This window comes from Saccopteryx bilineata, chromosome 6 (genome assembly GCF_036850765.1).
Source record: "Saccopteryx bilineata isolate mSacBil1 chromosome 6, mSacBil1_pri_phased_curated, whole genome shotgun sequence".
NCBI classification, from domain to species: domain Eukaryota; kingdom Metazoa; phylum Chordata; class Mammalia; order Chiroptera; family Emballonuridae; genus Saccopteryx; species Saccopteryx bilineata.
The window spans coordinates 187,257,471-187,272,117 of record NC_089495.1 but is presented as its reverse complement, the minus strand read 5'-3'; the positions used below and the strand labels follow the sequence as shown (position 1 = coordinate 187,272,117).

The 14,647-nt window shown below is 47.8% G+C and overlaps 1 protein-coding gene across 1 annotated transcript; it reads left to right on the top strand.

Annotated features, from left to right (window-relative positions):
• The first annotated feature begins 237 nt into the window (after positions 1–237).
• MC3R (melanocortin 3 receptor) lies at positions 238–1,209 on the top strand. Its single transcript, XM_066236249.1, has one exon. It carries the CDS (start codon positions 238–240, stop codon positions 1,207–1,209), a length of 972 nt encoding a protein of 323 aa, XP_066092346.1.
• Positions 1,210–14,647: the final 13,438 nt, after the last annotated feature.

Here is a 14,647-nt window from a genome sequence, read left to right as displayed (position 1 = left end):
CAGGAGAAAGTTCTCTGTGAGTTTCCCAGCTGACTTCTCTCTCTCTCTCTCTCTCTCTCTCTCTCTCTCTCTCTCTCTCCAGGCTTTCATTCTGGGGAAAGCAAAGCCTGAGTCTATCCTGGACTAGCATCCGTAACCAGCACCTGGAGGGAGTGCTTCCTTTCCCGCAGTAGCAGCTGCAGCTGCAGCAGCCGGTGGACCTGCCGGTGGCCGGCTCGGCTCAGCCGGCCTGTGGCCATGAACGCTTCGTGCTGCCTGCCGTCTGCTCAGCCCATGCTGCTGAACGGCTCGGCGCACCTGGCGGCCCCTTCCTTCGGCAACCAGAGCGGCGGCGGGTTCTGCGAGCAGGTCTTCATCAAGCCCGAGGTCTTCCTGGCGCTGGGCGTCGTCAGCCTGCTGGAGAACATCCTGGTCATCCTGGCCGTGGCCCGCAACAGCAACCTGCACTCGCCCATGTACTTCTTCCTGTGCAGCCTGGCGGTGGCGGACATGCTGGTGAGCGTGTCCAACGCCCTGGAGACCGTCATGATCGCCATCGTCAACAGCGACACCCTGACCTTCGAGGACCAGTTCATCCAGCACATGGACAACATCTTCGACTCCATGATCTGCATCTCTCTGGTGGCCTCCATCTGCAACCTGCTGGCCATCGCCGTGGACAGGTACGTGACCATCTTCTACGCGCTCCGCTACCACAGTATCATGACCGTGCGGAAGGCCCGCACCCTGATCGTGGCCGTCTGGGTGTGCTGCGGCGTCTGCGGCGTGGTGTTCATCGTCTACTCCGAGAGCAAGATGGTCATCGTGTGTCTCATCACCATGTTCTTCGCCATGCTGCTCCTCATGGGCACCCTCTATGTGCACATGTTCCTCTTCGCGCGGCTGCACGTCCAGCGCATCGCGGCACTGCCCCCTGCCGACGGGGCGGCCCCACAGCAGCACTCGTGCATGAAGGGGGCCGTCACCATCACCATCCTGCTGGGGGTGTTCATCGTCTGCTGGGCCCCCTTCTTCCTCCACCTCGTCCTCATCATCACCTGCCCCACCAACCCCTACTGCATCTGCTACACTGCCCATTTCAACACCTACCTGGTCCTCATCATGTGCAACTCCATCATTGACCCCCTCATCTATGCCTTCCGGAGCCTGGAACTGAGAAACACCTTTAAGGAGATTCTGTGCAGCTGCAATGGCATGAACTTGGGATAGGACGCCAGGGCCGTGGGAGTGGGAATCAGTCTGGTCACTTTAGACCCTCCATCCAGCTGAGGTGTTTAGAAAGAAGAAAGAGGGGGAACAGAAGATGTCAAAATGTGTCAACAGCCGTGGTTGTGCATGTCCTTTGTTTTTAAGCTTGCAAAGCCTTTCAAAGGGAAATTGTGTATAACAGGCTCTCTGAAAGGATCCCATGAGGGTAAGTCACAAACTGATTTCCCCAATATCACCGGCAGCAATCAGTGAGGGCTGCTGTGGGTGTAGCTGGCCCTCACTTCATACACCTGGGTCTGCCATGCCTGCCTACTCACCTGCTTCCCATCATGTCTTCATGCTTTGGTCGGACCAGACTGAAGGACTCTCATTAACAGAGGGTGGTTCAAAGTTCTCCCAAGCAAACCTCCTACAGTTCCCGACCTCTGGCTGCCAGCTGCTCGGATGGCTTTGCCCTTATTTCATAAGAGACTTGAGTTGCTATTCTGGTATTCTATTTACAGTAAAAAGCTTCCCCAACGCAACAAGCCCTTTGTTAAAGACGCAATGCTGTGCTGCTTGTCCCTCCTTATATTCCACATCTCGCACCAGCCTCCCCCTGAAAAACAGCATCGAAATGTTACCCATGTTATTATGGAGTTGTTTTTGTTGCTGGGGTTCTATGCACTAAATCTAAGGCAGCTTTCAAAATGCTCATGAAAAAGAGATCAAGTACTTTGGAAAATCAGAACATACCTGTGTGCAAATATTTTGATGCTTTGCTACCTTAAGAGTAGGTTTTTCTGTTTTATAAGTCTTTTTTCTATTATCCCTTTTCTGTCTTTAACAAGAGAGGGTATCATCTATGAGAAGGGGTGTATCTCAAGAGATTGTTTTATTGTAGTTTCAGGATGTTTGAGAAATTGTGGGAGTGTGTCTGACTTTCTTGGAAGCTCGTTTTTGCTCATTGCAACTATGTCTGTCTCTGCCACATGACTTCCTGAAACATCTAGGAAAGAAAATTTGGGAGGATTACTGATCCTTTTGCTTGACATGGTGTTAAAGTTGTGGTGATCCTGTTATCAACATCTGCACCTTATCAAGTAAAGCAATTCATCTTCATGAGCATAGGACAATATTTGCTGACTAGCACTATACAGTATAACGCTGCATGCTGTGCGTGTGTCCATCGACACTTCCCTGACCTCGAAAACTTCATGTCGTGCTTTCTGGCTGTTCCTTCTTCTCCTGCAGCATGCATTCTTCTCTTGTGCTGTGTCTTTGGTATACAATTGTGTGTTTTTCTTATGCTGGAATATATTGGGAGTTTTATTGTACTTGACACCTTGCTGATATAAACAATATCAATTCTTTCTTGCTTGTGATGTTTGCAAATAAATAAAAGGTTTTGTGGCTGCTAAATGTGTGACATTAAAATACACTGCCTGGAAGCATCCTGGTGACTTCTGCAATCGTACATTACACTGCAATCCTGACTATTTTGTAAGTGGCATGAACATCCCCACTGCCACAGTGCCTTTTCTAGGGCAATGCCTTTTAGCCAAACTACAAACTCTCCCATTTAGGTCCTCAAAATACCAGGCTGAGTCCCTGGTGTCACTGTCACCCTCCATTATTTTAATCGAGACACCAAATAATAGGTCTTATCCATTGCCACTCAGCGAGCAAATGTGGGAAATGGGGAATCAGAGCCTGAAATTGTACTAACAGCTATAGGAATTATGACATCCTTTTTCTTCATAAACAAGATAAAAACAACTTACTTTTCCCTCTTTGGTGTCAGCTTTCACATTATTCCATTTATTCTGTCAATGAACCTCTAAAACAAGTGAGTCATCTTACAGATGAAGAAGCTTAGTTTCAAGGGATTCTATGATTATCCAAGAATATCCAACTAGTTATGGTCACAGTATATTTTGTGTCCTGTTGCTGATGCCCTGTCCTGATGCTGCCAACAGGTTTCGATCATGAAAACTAATCCAACTTTCCTTCCTCTACACATTTTGGCAATAAGAGCACTCCCAAATGGAAAATACCCACAGGAATCATCTGGGGTCTTGTGCAAGGGCAAAATCTGATTCAGCAGGTCTGGAGTGGGACTAAGATCTGCGTTTCTCACTATGACAATATCCCAGGGGATGTGCCTGCTGTCTGGGGATCACCGATGAAATGAAAGGGCATAGGTGACTTTTAAATGACCATAACACAAAGCTAAAATTATTCATCTGCGCCCTGGCCGGTTGGCTCAGCGGTAGAGCGTCGGCCTGGCGTGCGGGGGACCCGGGTTCGATTCCCGGCTAGGGCACATAGGAGAAGCGCCTATTTGCTTCTCCACCATCCCCCCCCCCACTCCTTCCTCTCTGTCTTTCTCTTCCCCTCCCGCAGCCAAGGCTCCATTGAAGCAAAGATGGCCCGGGTGCTGGGGATGGCTCCTTGGCCTCTGTCCCAGGCGCTAGAGTGGCTCTGGTGGCAGCAAAGCGACACCCCAGAGGGGCAGAGCATCGCCCCCTGGTGGGCAGAGCGTCACCCCTGGTGGGTGTGCCGGGTGGATCCCGGTCGAGCGCATGCGGGAGTCTGTCTGACTGTCTCTCCCCGTTTCCAGCTTCGGAAAAATACAAAAAAAAAAAAATTATTCATCTGCTTGGAGTGCTGACCCCAGGCCAGGAACTGTGCTAACCACCTTCTGAGCATTTGCTTCTTTGAGCCTTGCAATAACCCCATGAGGTAGGTATTAATATCCTCCTTATTTTACAGACGAGACAGCTGCAACTCAGAGAGGTTACTCCAAGTGGAAAAGCAGAGATTCAGACTCAAGCTGCCCAAACCACACCCCAGAGTCCAACCCCAATGCCTCAGCACCTCTCCTAGAAGCAGTTCAGAGAGTTGAGCCATGGCCCAATCACATCCGAGGCGCACACTGCCAGGGAGAGAGATTGCAATTCAGAATTCTACAGTTCACGAGTCCAGAGGTTCATAACAGAGTTTCCATAGAGATGTCATAAAGAACAAGGAACAAAACTAATCATTTGGCTTGCTAATAACCTTCCCCGACGTCTGCGGGTCACCCTGGCAATGCTTCCATTTCTGAGGTGAGCAACTCTGAACGCTAGGTTCTCACTACCCCCCACGACCACTTTCCACAGAACCATTTAAGCAGCAGGACAGCCAGATTTAAAATGCTTAATTTTTGGAAATAAAAGCACATTATGATGTTAATTCATCTGTTAGGTTACATTCACTTTTCACCCCTTATCCCCAAGGCAGTGGTTGATCCCCTGAGTCCCAAGAAATCTTTGCCTATTGTCCTTGTTTAGATTGCACTTTTGAGCTTAATTGTGGTATTTTTCTGTAGAGCAGGGGCTATAACATACTCGAGACTCTTTGGCTAGAAACATTTACACACGCTCACCTCCATGAAAATCCATTTCCACAGGGCAGCCTGTTTAAAACCCCTAAAGCAGATCATATTATACTCCTTCTCAAAACTCTTCATTGACATTGAATAAAATGTCACTTCCTTACCCAGCCCTGCAAAGCCCTATTGATCTGATCTCCTCTGGTAAGTCCTCAACACGTTACCCCTTCCCCAAACTCCTTCCCCACACTAGACTCAAACGCACCACACTCATTCCTGCCCCAGGGCCTTGCACCTGCTCTTTCCTCTACCTGAAGACTCTTCCCTCATATCTGCCCATGATTGCCACCTTCTTATCATTCAAGGTCCAGCACAATCCTCAGAGATGCCTTCCCTGACTACTCTTTCTAAAGAAAATGCCAGTCACTCACATGAAGTATCATTTTATCACAAATCTGTTTATTACTTTTTGTTTATTACTATTTTATATTTTCTCATTATTTTGTTTGTTTAATTATCATCAATCTCTCCCACTACAAAGCAGTATCTAGCATGTAAAACTGGTCAGTAAAATATATATATGTGGGTGTGTGTTAAATGAATAAGTGATTTCATTAATACACTTTTAAATATGAGTTCAAATTCCAAAGGGAAGGTGGATGGGTAATTGGGGACAAAGGGGTGGGGGTGAGGGAGTTATATTGAGTGGGACTTGAATTCATGTTAACACAATAAATCAAAATTAATAGAAAATTTTAAAAAATATGAGTTCAAATCTAATCAAAGAGAATAAAGGGTGTGGCAAAAGTAGGTTTACAGTTGTGAGTACATGAAACAGTTTATTCTTGTATTATTTCTTAATTATTGTCTTATTTTCATAGAAACAACTGAAAACCTACTTTGCCCCACCCTGTATAACACACCAATGATCCTCATATTTGGTACCAAATGTGGAGTTTGAGGAAAACAGCCTACAATCCGACACTTCTCATCCAGTCGGTCACAGGTAATGGCTGGCAGCTGAAATTTTTAAACTCCACAGATGATTCAGATGCAAAACTTGAAGAACCACCTCAACCAATGAGCCTTGCTTATGTCTTAAGAAAAACAGAAACCAACACCCCTGAAGCTTTTTTTAAAATCTATTGATTTTAGAGAGAAGAAGGGAGAGAGGAAGAGAAACTCAATTTGTTGCTCCACTTACAGGCAGTCCCTGGGTTACGTACGATCAGTGCGGTTTTTTTGTTTGTTTTTTTCAATGGTAGGGGTGGGGGAAGGACAGCATCAGGAATCTCTCTCTTGACACGGACTTCCTCTCCTTTGGCTTCTTTTTTTCTTTTTCACATTGGTGGCTACAACAGCATGAGACTTCTACCAGCTCGCCAACCCCAGCAGAAAACCAGCCTCCCATTCCCAACAGTCTCCCTGCCCACATCCCACCACCCAAAGGCAAACTTCAGGCCAGCTAACTGAAATCATATGCCAATCTTCAAACCAATCACCATGGCCAACGCATTTGCCTCAGGCCTGGATTAAACTCCCACTGTGGGGCTGGGGAGGAGGCATCAGCCACACCCAAGCCATGTGGACCATGGAAGATGGAGAGGGGGTCCCACGCAAGAAGATTGGGTGCCGCTTCCAAAACCAGGCAGGCGGAATCAGAATCAGTCACACTGCCCACCTCTCCCTCTCTCTCTCCCTCTCTCTCTCTCTCTCTCTCTCCAGCCCTGCCCCGACTACTTTCAATACAGCTCTTTTATAGGCTCACCTTTGGAGGTTCTTTGGCTTGAAATATAACTGGTAATTTTTAGGTAAATCCTCAGGACGTTCATTTTAAGCTACTGAAATAACCTTAAAAAGTCTTCGCAAAAACACAAATATGCACGACAGAAGAGACGCTTCGCTTTGGATTCAGCGATCCTAAGAGTCTGGTCTCCTAGTTCTTTGTCTCGAGCACTCAAAGGCTTACATAAGCCAGTGTACTGGAGGGTTTGCTGCTTGTCCTTAGTCTTGCTTGTCCTTGGTTTCACAATACCACTAGAGGGAAGCTATGGTTTTTCTGGGCCAAAGTCCTCCTCAGAACTAAGTGGGCATGCGTTCTGTATCAGACAAAAATGTAAGTAAACATCATCCTCACCTTTAAAACCACACTAGAAAGTGAAAATGAGTGGGCCATTTCCTCAAGGAGGTCACTTTCATTTGGAAACTCGCCTCCTCCGTCCCAACTCGCACACACAGATCATTATTAAAAATAATTAGGTCATCCGTGCCTGCGTTCTGGCGGCATTATTCATAAAAGCCAAAAACTGGGAAAACCCCAATATCTATCAACTGGTGAAGAGACAGACAAAAGGTGGCATCTCCACACAACGAAATATTACTGAGCTCTGAAAAGGAATGCACCACGCTTACAACGTAGATGAGCCTCAACAGCATCGTGCTAGGTGAGAGAAGTCGGACAAAGACTAGATTCTATACGATTCCATCTATACACAATATCTAGAAAAAGTAAAATCATCGAGACAGTAGATTAGCGGTTGCCTAGAGCACTACTAATCTACTAGGTGGGAATGAGGAGTAACTGTCAACAGGCACAAGAAACCTTACAGGGCACACAGCTCCTAAGACCCTTGAAATCTCCAGAATGATGAGAGAGGGTTTTGTAGGTTAATGAGATGACCCCTGGTCAGGGAAGATGACTTCGGGATGAGAGCTGGTGGCCAGAAAGACCATGGCATGATTTGAGGGCTGGGATTTTCAGCCTGAACGCCTGACTTCCAGGCGGGAACAGGAGCTCATTTCACTGGCCAATGAGTTACCCAATTCTGTCTCTGCAACAGAACCTCCATATATGTTCTTTACAGACCTGAACCCAAGGTGTCGTTTTCTCCTTTAATTTTACTTCATCTTCAGAACCGCACAGAAATCATTCTCATTTCCTCGATGCTCATCCTGAGGCTCAGAGAGGCAAGTGACTCAGCCAGAGTTACACAGCTGGACAGCGGCAATGCCAAGGCGAGTGCCCCCACAGGAGCCAGAAACCTGGCCTGTTCCCACGGGGGCATGAGGATGCAATTCGGTAGACAGGGCTGGGGGAAGATACCCCGGTCATTTCATAGTAAAAAAAAAAAAATTTTTTTAAGAATTTGAAAGTTTAAAACATTTTTAAAAGGATAATAATTACATATTCAGTACACCAAAAATATTAATTAAATGAGAAAAGTGATTGTGGCTGCCCGAGGACAATAGCTTAATAATTATACATTCTCCTGCAAAATGCAAGGTCAGGTTGTCCTACCCAGTGAAACTGTCACATAAATGACTAGCCGTTAAGGCAGCCTCGTCCTGTCTTCGGTATTTTGATTGGTTTCCAAAGCTGCCCTGAGCACATGGCGCCTTCCTCTTCTGCGTCCTATACAGGGTGTGCAGGGAACACACCACCCCAGCCAGGTACAGACCACTGGGTCGGGTGAGCCCTCTAAGAGCAAAGATGCTAAATATGAGACATGCTGTCCCTTTGTCCTCTGGACCTGCAGCCTCTCCTTCTTGTCAAGGGCCAGCAGACAGCTGCCCAAAGCACAACTTACTGACTGAAAGAATAAACACCACCCTCAGGATCCGCTTATAGTTGTGTATGGAACACTCAGCACTCCCTGGGCTTTTGTTTGCCAAATCCCCACTTTTGTGCCTTTATCTGAAAGCCCTGACTGAAATTCTTCATTCCTTAGCGGCAAGTTTCCTCTCCTGAAATTTATCCGCAAATGAAACCGGCTGAGTGGAGGGGTACAGAAATGACGGGAGGGGAACCGGGAACAGAGACTGGGTTCCTGTCCCAGATCAGGCAGTACCAACCAGGCTGTGTGACCTCGGGCAGGTGAATGACCTCCACGTGGTCTCTGTTTCCCTGTCTGTAAAATGACAAGGTTGAACTTCCTCACCAGTGTTCACACTGGGTTCTGAGGGGCTCTGGGGAACGACAAAGGTGAGGTTATCAGAACCTCTGTCTCTGCACCCATTCTGTTCTACCTGCTGGGCTGAAAAAGTATCTAGCATAGCACTATCTAAAAATACCTACCTCAGCCTGACCTGTGGTGGTGCAGTGGATAAAGCATCAACCTGGAAATGCTGAGGTCGCCGGTTCGAAACCCTGGGCTTGCCTGGTCAAGGCACATATGGGAATTGATGCTTCCAGCTCCTCCCCACCTTCTCTCTCTGTCTCTCTCTCCTCTGTCTCTCTCTCTCCCTTTCTCTCTCCTCTCTAAAATGAATTTAAAAAATTTTTTTTAAAATAAAAATACTACCTTGCGCTCAGAACACACCAGGCACTCTAAGGGGTCTGTGTATTAACTCATGCAATCCTCACCCCTGTTCAGTAGGATGAGTTACTCTCAGTGTCTCCATTTGGCAGATCAGAAACTGAGGGCCAGAGAGGTCACTGACCCAGTGAGTGAATGGAGGAGCCAGGACAGGAGTCAGTGCACAGGCCCAAGTCCACGCACCTAACCAATGCTTCTCCAAAGCAGACAAAAAAGCTACCAAGCTTACCTGACTTCTCTGAAGTTACACAACATACACAATCTATCAAAGACAGGATTCTGTACAACCCCAATCAGGGGGTGCGAGCAGGGTGAGTGTCCCTGTGCAGGGTCGGGTTGATGCATCAGGGATCCTCAGGCACCTACCACGGGGATCCGGGTTTATCCAGAAGAGCTAAGACGACCATCCAGTCTCCACTTAGATGGGTGTCATGGGCAGCGTTCTGGGTGAGAACGTAGACCTAGGAGAGGAAGAGGCGGCACCCCCAGAGTGATCAGATGGACTCTTGGACACAAGAAAGACATCTGTAATGTTGCAAGTCACTGAAGCATCAAAGCTGTTTGTCACTGCATCGCAAGTTGACAGATACATGGATTATCTAATGTGTTTGACTGACGGTGTTGACAGGGTCTGTGATAGTTCTACCAGAGAGTTTGGGGGAGCATTTGTATACAGAGAATATTAAGCAAACAAAAAAGAGGCAAATATTTACCCCAGAGAGAAAAGTTGTACAGAAAGGCACACTACATCCTTCCGATGTGAATAATATTAATTTAATCATAATAATATGTACACAGAATAGGGCTTTAATTGAACTGTATGATAACTATATTGTAATGGGGTGATGGAGAGAGAGGAGGATGCTAAATCCTCATCCTCCACAGTAGGAAGTCCACAGATAACATCTGATACTAAAAAATCAAAAATTACAATATGGGCATGTGATTTACAAATACGGAAATAAATACTAGGGGAAAAACTAAAAAGAGTTAGAAGTGACTGTTTCTGTGGGAACTCTAAGCTGATGGGAGAAGTGTCACAGGACTGCCATTTTTTTTTTTTTTTTTTTTTTTTTTTTTGGTATTTTTCTGGAGCTAGAAACGGGGAAAGACAGTCAGACAGACTCCCGCATGTGCCCGACCGGGATCCACCCGGCACGCCCACCAGGGGGTGACGCTCTGCCCACCAGGGGGCGATGCTCTGCCCCTCCGGGGCATTGCTCTGTTGCGACCAGAGCCACTCTAGCGCCTGGGGCAGAGGCCAAGGAGCCATCCACAGTGCCCGGGCCATCTTTGCTCCAATGGAGCCTCAGCTGCGGGAGGGGAAGAGAGAGAGAGAAGAAGGAGAGGGGGAGGGGTGGAGAAGAAGATGGGCACTTCTCCTGTGTGCCCTGGCCAGGAATAGAACCCAAGACTTCTGCACGCCAGGCCGACGCTCTACCACTGAGCCAACCGGCCAGGGCCAGGACTGCCATTTTTGATACCAGCCTTCTCACACAGAGGTAGCTTGTCTTCAACCATGGCTCCAGTGTGCACAGTGCCTGGTACACATGCCGTGCCACCCCTTGAATTCGGGCTGGTCCTGTGACTCAGTTTAAGCAGCAGAATGTGGAGGAAGCAGTGTTCCACCTCGTCCATCCCTAAGACGTGAGAGGCCAGCTGTCTGCTTCTGTGCCCTCCAGAACCCAGATGCCACACAAAAAGTCTGACCACCCTGCAGGACACAGAACCCACCCGGGAGAGTGCCGAGGCCACAGACATAGGAGTGAAGACGGCAGTTTGGACCCTCCAACCCAACCCAGCCTCTACCGGCCTCCAGCTTCAACCTCACGGGAAACCCGACGTGGGAGCCTCATTCAGTTGAGCCCGGCCACCCTGGAGCATCGTGAGATGTGATATGAAGTGTTTTCACCCATTAGTAATTGATGCTTGGTCACTCGGCAACAGAGAGTCACGACCAGAAACAGCATCTAGACGTGGAATGATCCCACAACAAAACCTAGAATGTGTGCATTGGCTTTGGGACCAGGTAGCACATGAAGGCCAGGATGGCTTCAAGGAGACAGAGTCGGGAAGAACTGTGAAGAAACCATGACTGGAAGATGAAGAGAAGATAAGTCATGATTTTTAGTGGCAGAAAGTTTAGCAACATCTTCACCCGCAATAAGAGAAGAAAAAATATAAACATAAGGACTCCCTTTGTCTGGCCTCCCTGGAGGTGAGCCCAGCGTGACCTGTGCATGGGGTGGTCTGCAGAGTGGGCGACAGGAAAATTCCTCTGCTGGGCTCTGGGCCTGAGGGAATGGTGGTCCCAGCCCAACAGGAAAAACCATGACTCTTACGAGGTCGGGACAGGAGTCTGTCTGCACACTAGACCCATCTGCCCTGAGACCTGCAACAGGGTTTCAGGACAGAGTCGAAGCTCCCAAGAAGGATCTCAAGACTGGGGGCCTGAATCTTTCCCTGACCCTTATGACCCAAAGCAAGGACGATTTCGATGATGTCTCCGCTTCCAAGAGCAGAAGAGATTGTAACCATCGAGGAGTTAACCAAAATGCATGAGCCAGCCACACTTCCTCTGGGTTCTGCACTTTTCCAAGAAGACTCTGAAAGGTGTAACTTCCAAACTTACTTCTCCAAGAAAAACAACAGCCATCAGTGTGACTCACTTAGAATGAATGATCTAGACTTGGTTGTTCATGAGAGAAATTGCACAAGAATAAAGTCCCCTGACTTGAGTACAGATGGGAAGTCTTTCTGCTGTAGGTTATTGACATTGGAGTAAAATCCTGGGAATGTTATCACTGTGTTAAAGCCTTCGCTCAAAAGTCAAACCTCACCATGCTCTTTGAAATCTCTAGTAGAGACAACCACTAAGAAAGTAATGAATCTGAGCAGAGAAATCAATGCTAGCTCATCTCTTCACCAAGGTGGGGGGAAGGGGGTTTCTATGCCACAGTGAGAAACCCTATCAATGCAGTCGAATGGGAAAGACTTAGACAGAAGTCACATCTCATTAGCTGTCCTAAGAGTCATACCAAGGAGAAGCCTTGTGAATGTAATTGCGGTAGAAAACCTTAAAATAAAAAAAAAATTAAAAAAGCCTCATTGTACATCAAAGAATTCAAACTGGAAAAAAGCCTTTTGGATGTCATCAAGGTGGAGAAACCTTTAGCTGGAATTCACCTCGACAGACGCCCCCGTGGATTCCATACAGAAAAGAAAGCAGACGACTGATCTCTATGCGGAACTTCTACTCTGGTAAAGCACGTCAGGGCCAGAGTGGTATTTATTATGTGCAACTGAGTCAGACCCCTGCAGAAAAAAGATAGACCATTCAAACTAAGGTGCTTCACGTAGGGTTCGTTTGCAGAGGCATAACATATTCAAAAGCATAGGTGGAGGGAACCACAAGGGATAGTGCCGTAACCCCAGGGACTGGACCCAAAGAGACAATGAAGAGCAATGGTTAAAACAGGAGGAGAGAGAAGTTAGCAAAAGCTGATTTGATTTGATTTGATTTTCTATTGATTGATTGTTTTTAGAGAGAGAGGAAAAAAAAGAAACATCAATTTGTTGTTCCACTTATTTATGCATTCATTGGTTCACTCCTTCTATGTACCCTGACCAGGGATCAAACCCACAACCTTGGCATATCAGAATGACACTTTGACCAACTGAGCTAGGCTTAGAAAGCAGATTTTAAAAGAGCGATGGCCCTCGGGGGAATGAGGGGCAGCCAGAAAAATCCATACCCCCAACCTCAGACATCTCTCTTACTAGGGGCCGGCGGGTTAAGCTCTTCCAGACACCAGAGGGCGAGGAGGCCTGTGATGTCCTCGGGGCAGCAGGCAGAGGAAGAAGGGAAGGATAGATCTAGAAGGGAAATGGAAAGTACCCAGCCCAGAGACCAGTGCCCCGAGCTGGTGCAGCCCCCTGAGCACAGACCTGGCTGCCTTGTTCCCCTCTGATTCCCAGAGCCTCCTGCAGAGCTTGGCCCAGAACAGGATAAAAACTGTTGCATGACAAAGGCTCAGTGGAACCAAGCAGATCTGGGGGGAGACCATTATCACGCAGGTGAAGACTCAGCTGCTCCTCTGCCGGCCTGCCTTTGCCGGGGACCCTGGGAGTGCAGGGGCAACATGCTTCTGTAACTCCCACCAGGGTCACCGAACAGTGACACAGCAAAGGGCTGGTAATGCAGCCGGCGCTGACCGCCTGAAAGAGAGGCGGGAAAGACGGAGGGGAGCCTTTGGGCACAGTGCTGGAAGCTTTCTGGGTGTATTTCATCAATCCCCACAGCTCTGCCCGATTTCCTCACCTTCAGTGAGAAAATGGAGGCTCTGAGAACTCAGGCAAAATTTCCCAGGGCCCCTTGATACTCCGGAGTCCAGATCTGAACCCAGACCTCCCTGTACCCAAAGCCTAAGTCCTGAACCCTAAGTCTCCACACTGCAGGACACAGCCTAAGCCCACTGTGGGGGACAGCATGGAGACAAATACAATTGACAATAATTCTATAGCCTTAAGTTTTAATGACCTCATTCTGCTGATGTATCACTACAGCTATTAACGTTTTCTGTTATAAGCACTGAGAAAAAAACAACAACATCTATCTCATGCCACGCTCATGGCTCCAGACTCCACAAGAAGCAAGTTAATGGTTCATTTAGTAACCCCCACGGTGGACCTGAACATTTAAAACGAAATGGACAAAGTGCTCTTTGCTGCCGAAAAAGAGAGTCGCAGAAAATGGGCCCATACAAAGGCCATGTTTAAAAAGCATTCCTATTTCTAATTATTGGCATTTGGGCATCTGTGGAAGGTGAAAATCCTCCTACTTAACACATGAATTCTTCTGGAGGGAGCGAGTAAAAGTCTGATCTGCCTTGAAAACCAAACCACGTTTTCAAACAGCCTGCGTTTCCCAGGAGAACTCAAGTTTCCCTGAAATCTTGAAGGTGATTTTGGACTGTGAACAACTAACTCCCTCCTCTTCATTAAGAACTGACTTTTCGGCCCTGGCCGGTTGGCTCAGCAGTAGAGCGTCGGCCTGGCGTGCGGGGGACCCGGGTTCGATTCCCGGCCAGGGCACATAGGAAAAGCGCCCATTTGCTTCTCCACCACCCCCCTCCTTCCTCTCTGTCTCTCTCTTCCCCTCCCACAGCCAAGGCTCCATTGGAGCAAAGATGGCCCGGGCACTGGGGATGGCTCCTTGGCCTCTGCCCCAGGCGCTAGAGTGGCTCTGGTCGCGGCAGAGCGATGCCCTGGAGGGGCAGAGCATCGCCCCCTGGTGGGCAGAGCATCGCCCCTGGTGGGCGTGCCGGGTGGATCCCGGTCGGGCACATGCGGGAGTCTGTCTGACTGTCTCTCCCCGTTTCCAGCTTCAGAAAAATACAAAAAAAAAAAGAACTGACTTTTCTTTTAAAGGGCCCCCTCCTGCAGGAAGTCCATGCTGACTGCACCAGGCACAGGTGATAGAGGCCCCTGCTGCCTTTAGCATTTATTACATGCAACTCTGAGTTCTTTCATCAAATAAACAATACGTGCAAACAGTGTGCCATAGTTATCAAGGACATGGGCTCTGAAATCAGACAAACCTGGGTTCAAATCGCAGCGAAGTCAACCTGTAGGTCACATGACCTCAGCTGATGGAAGCCTAAATGTGCTTATCTAATAAAAGGCAATGAAAGTATTACAGTCCATAGGTCATTTCATGACACCACAGCTTTCTTTTAAGTGTAAATATGTAGGTAAAAAAGTTAGG

What these genes read in the sequence shown, in the direction of transcription:
- MC3R (XM_066236249.1), top strand. Translation starts at nt 238, where the DNA reads ATGAACGCTTCGTGCTGCCTGCCGTCTGCTCAGCCCATGCTGCTGAAC.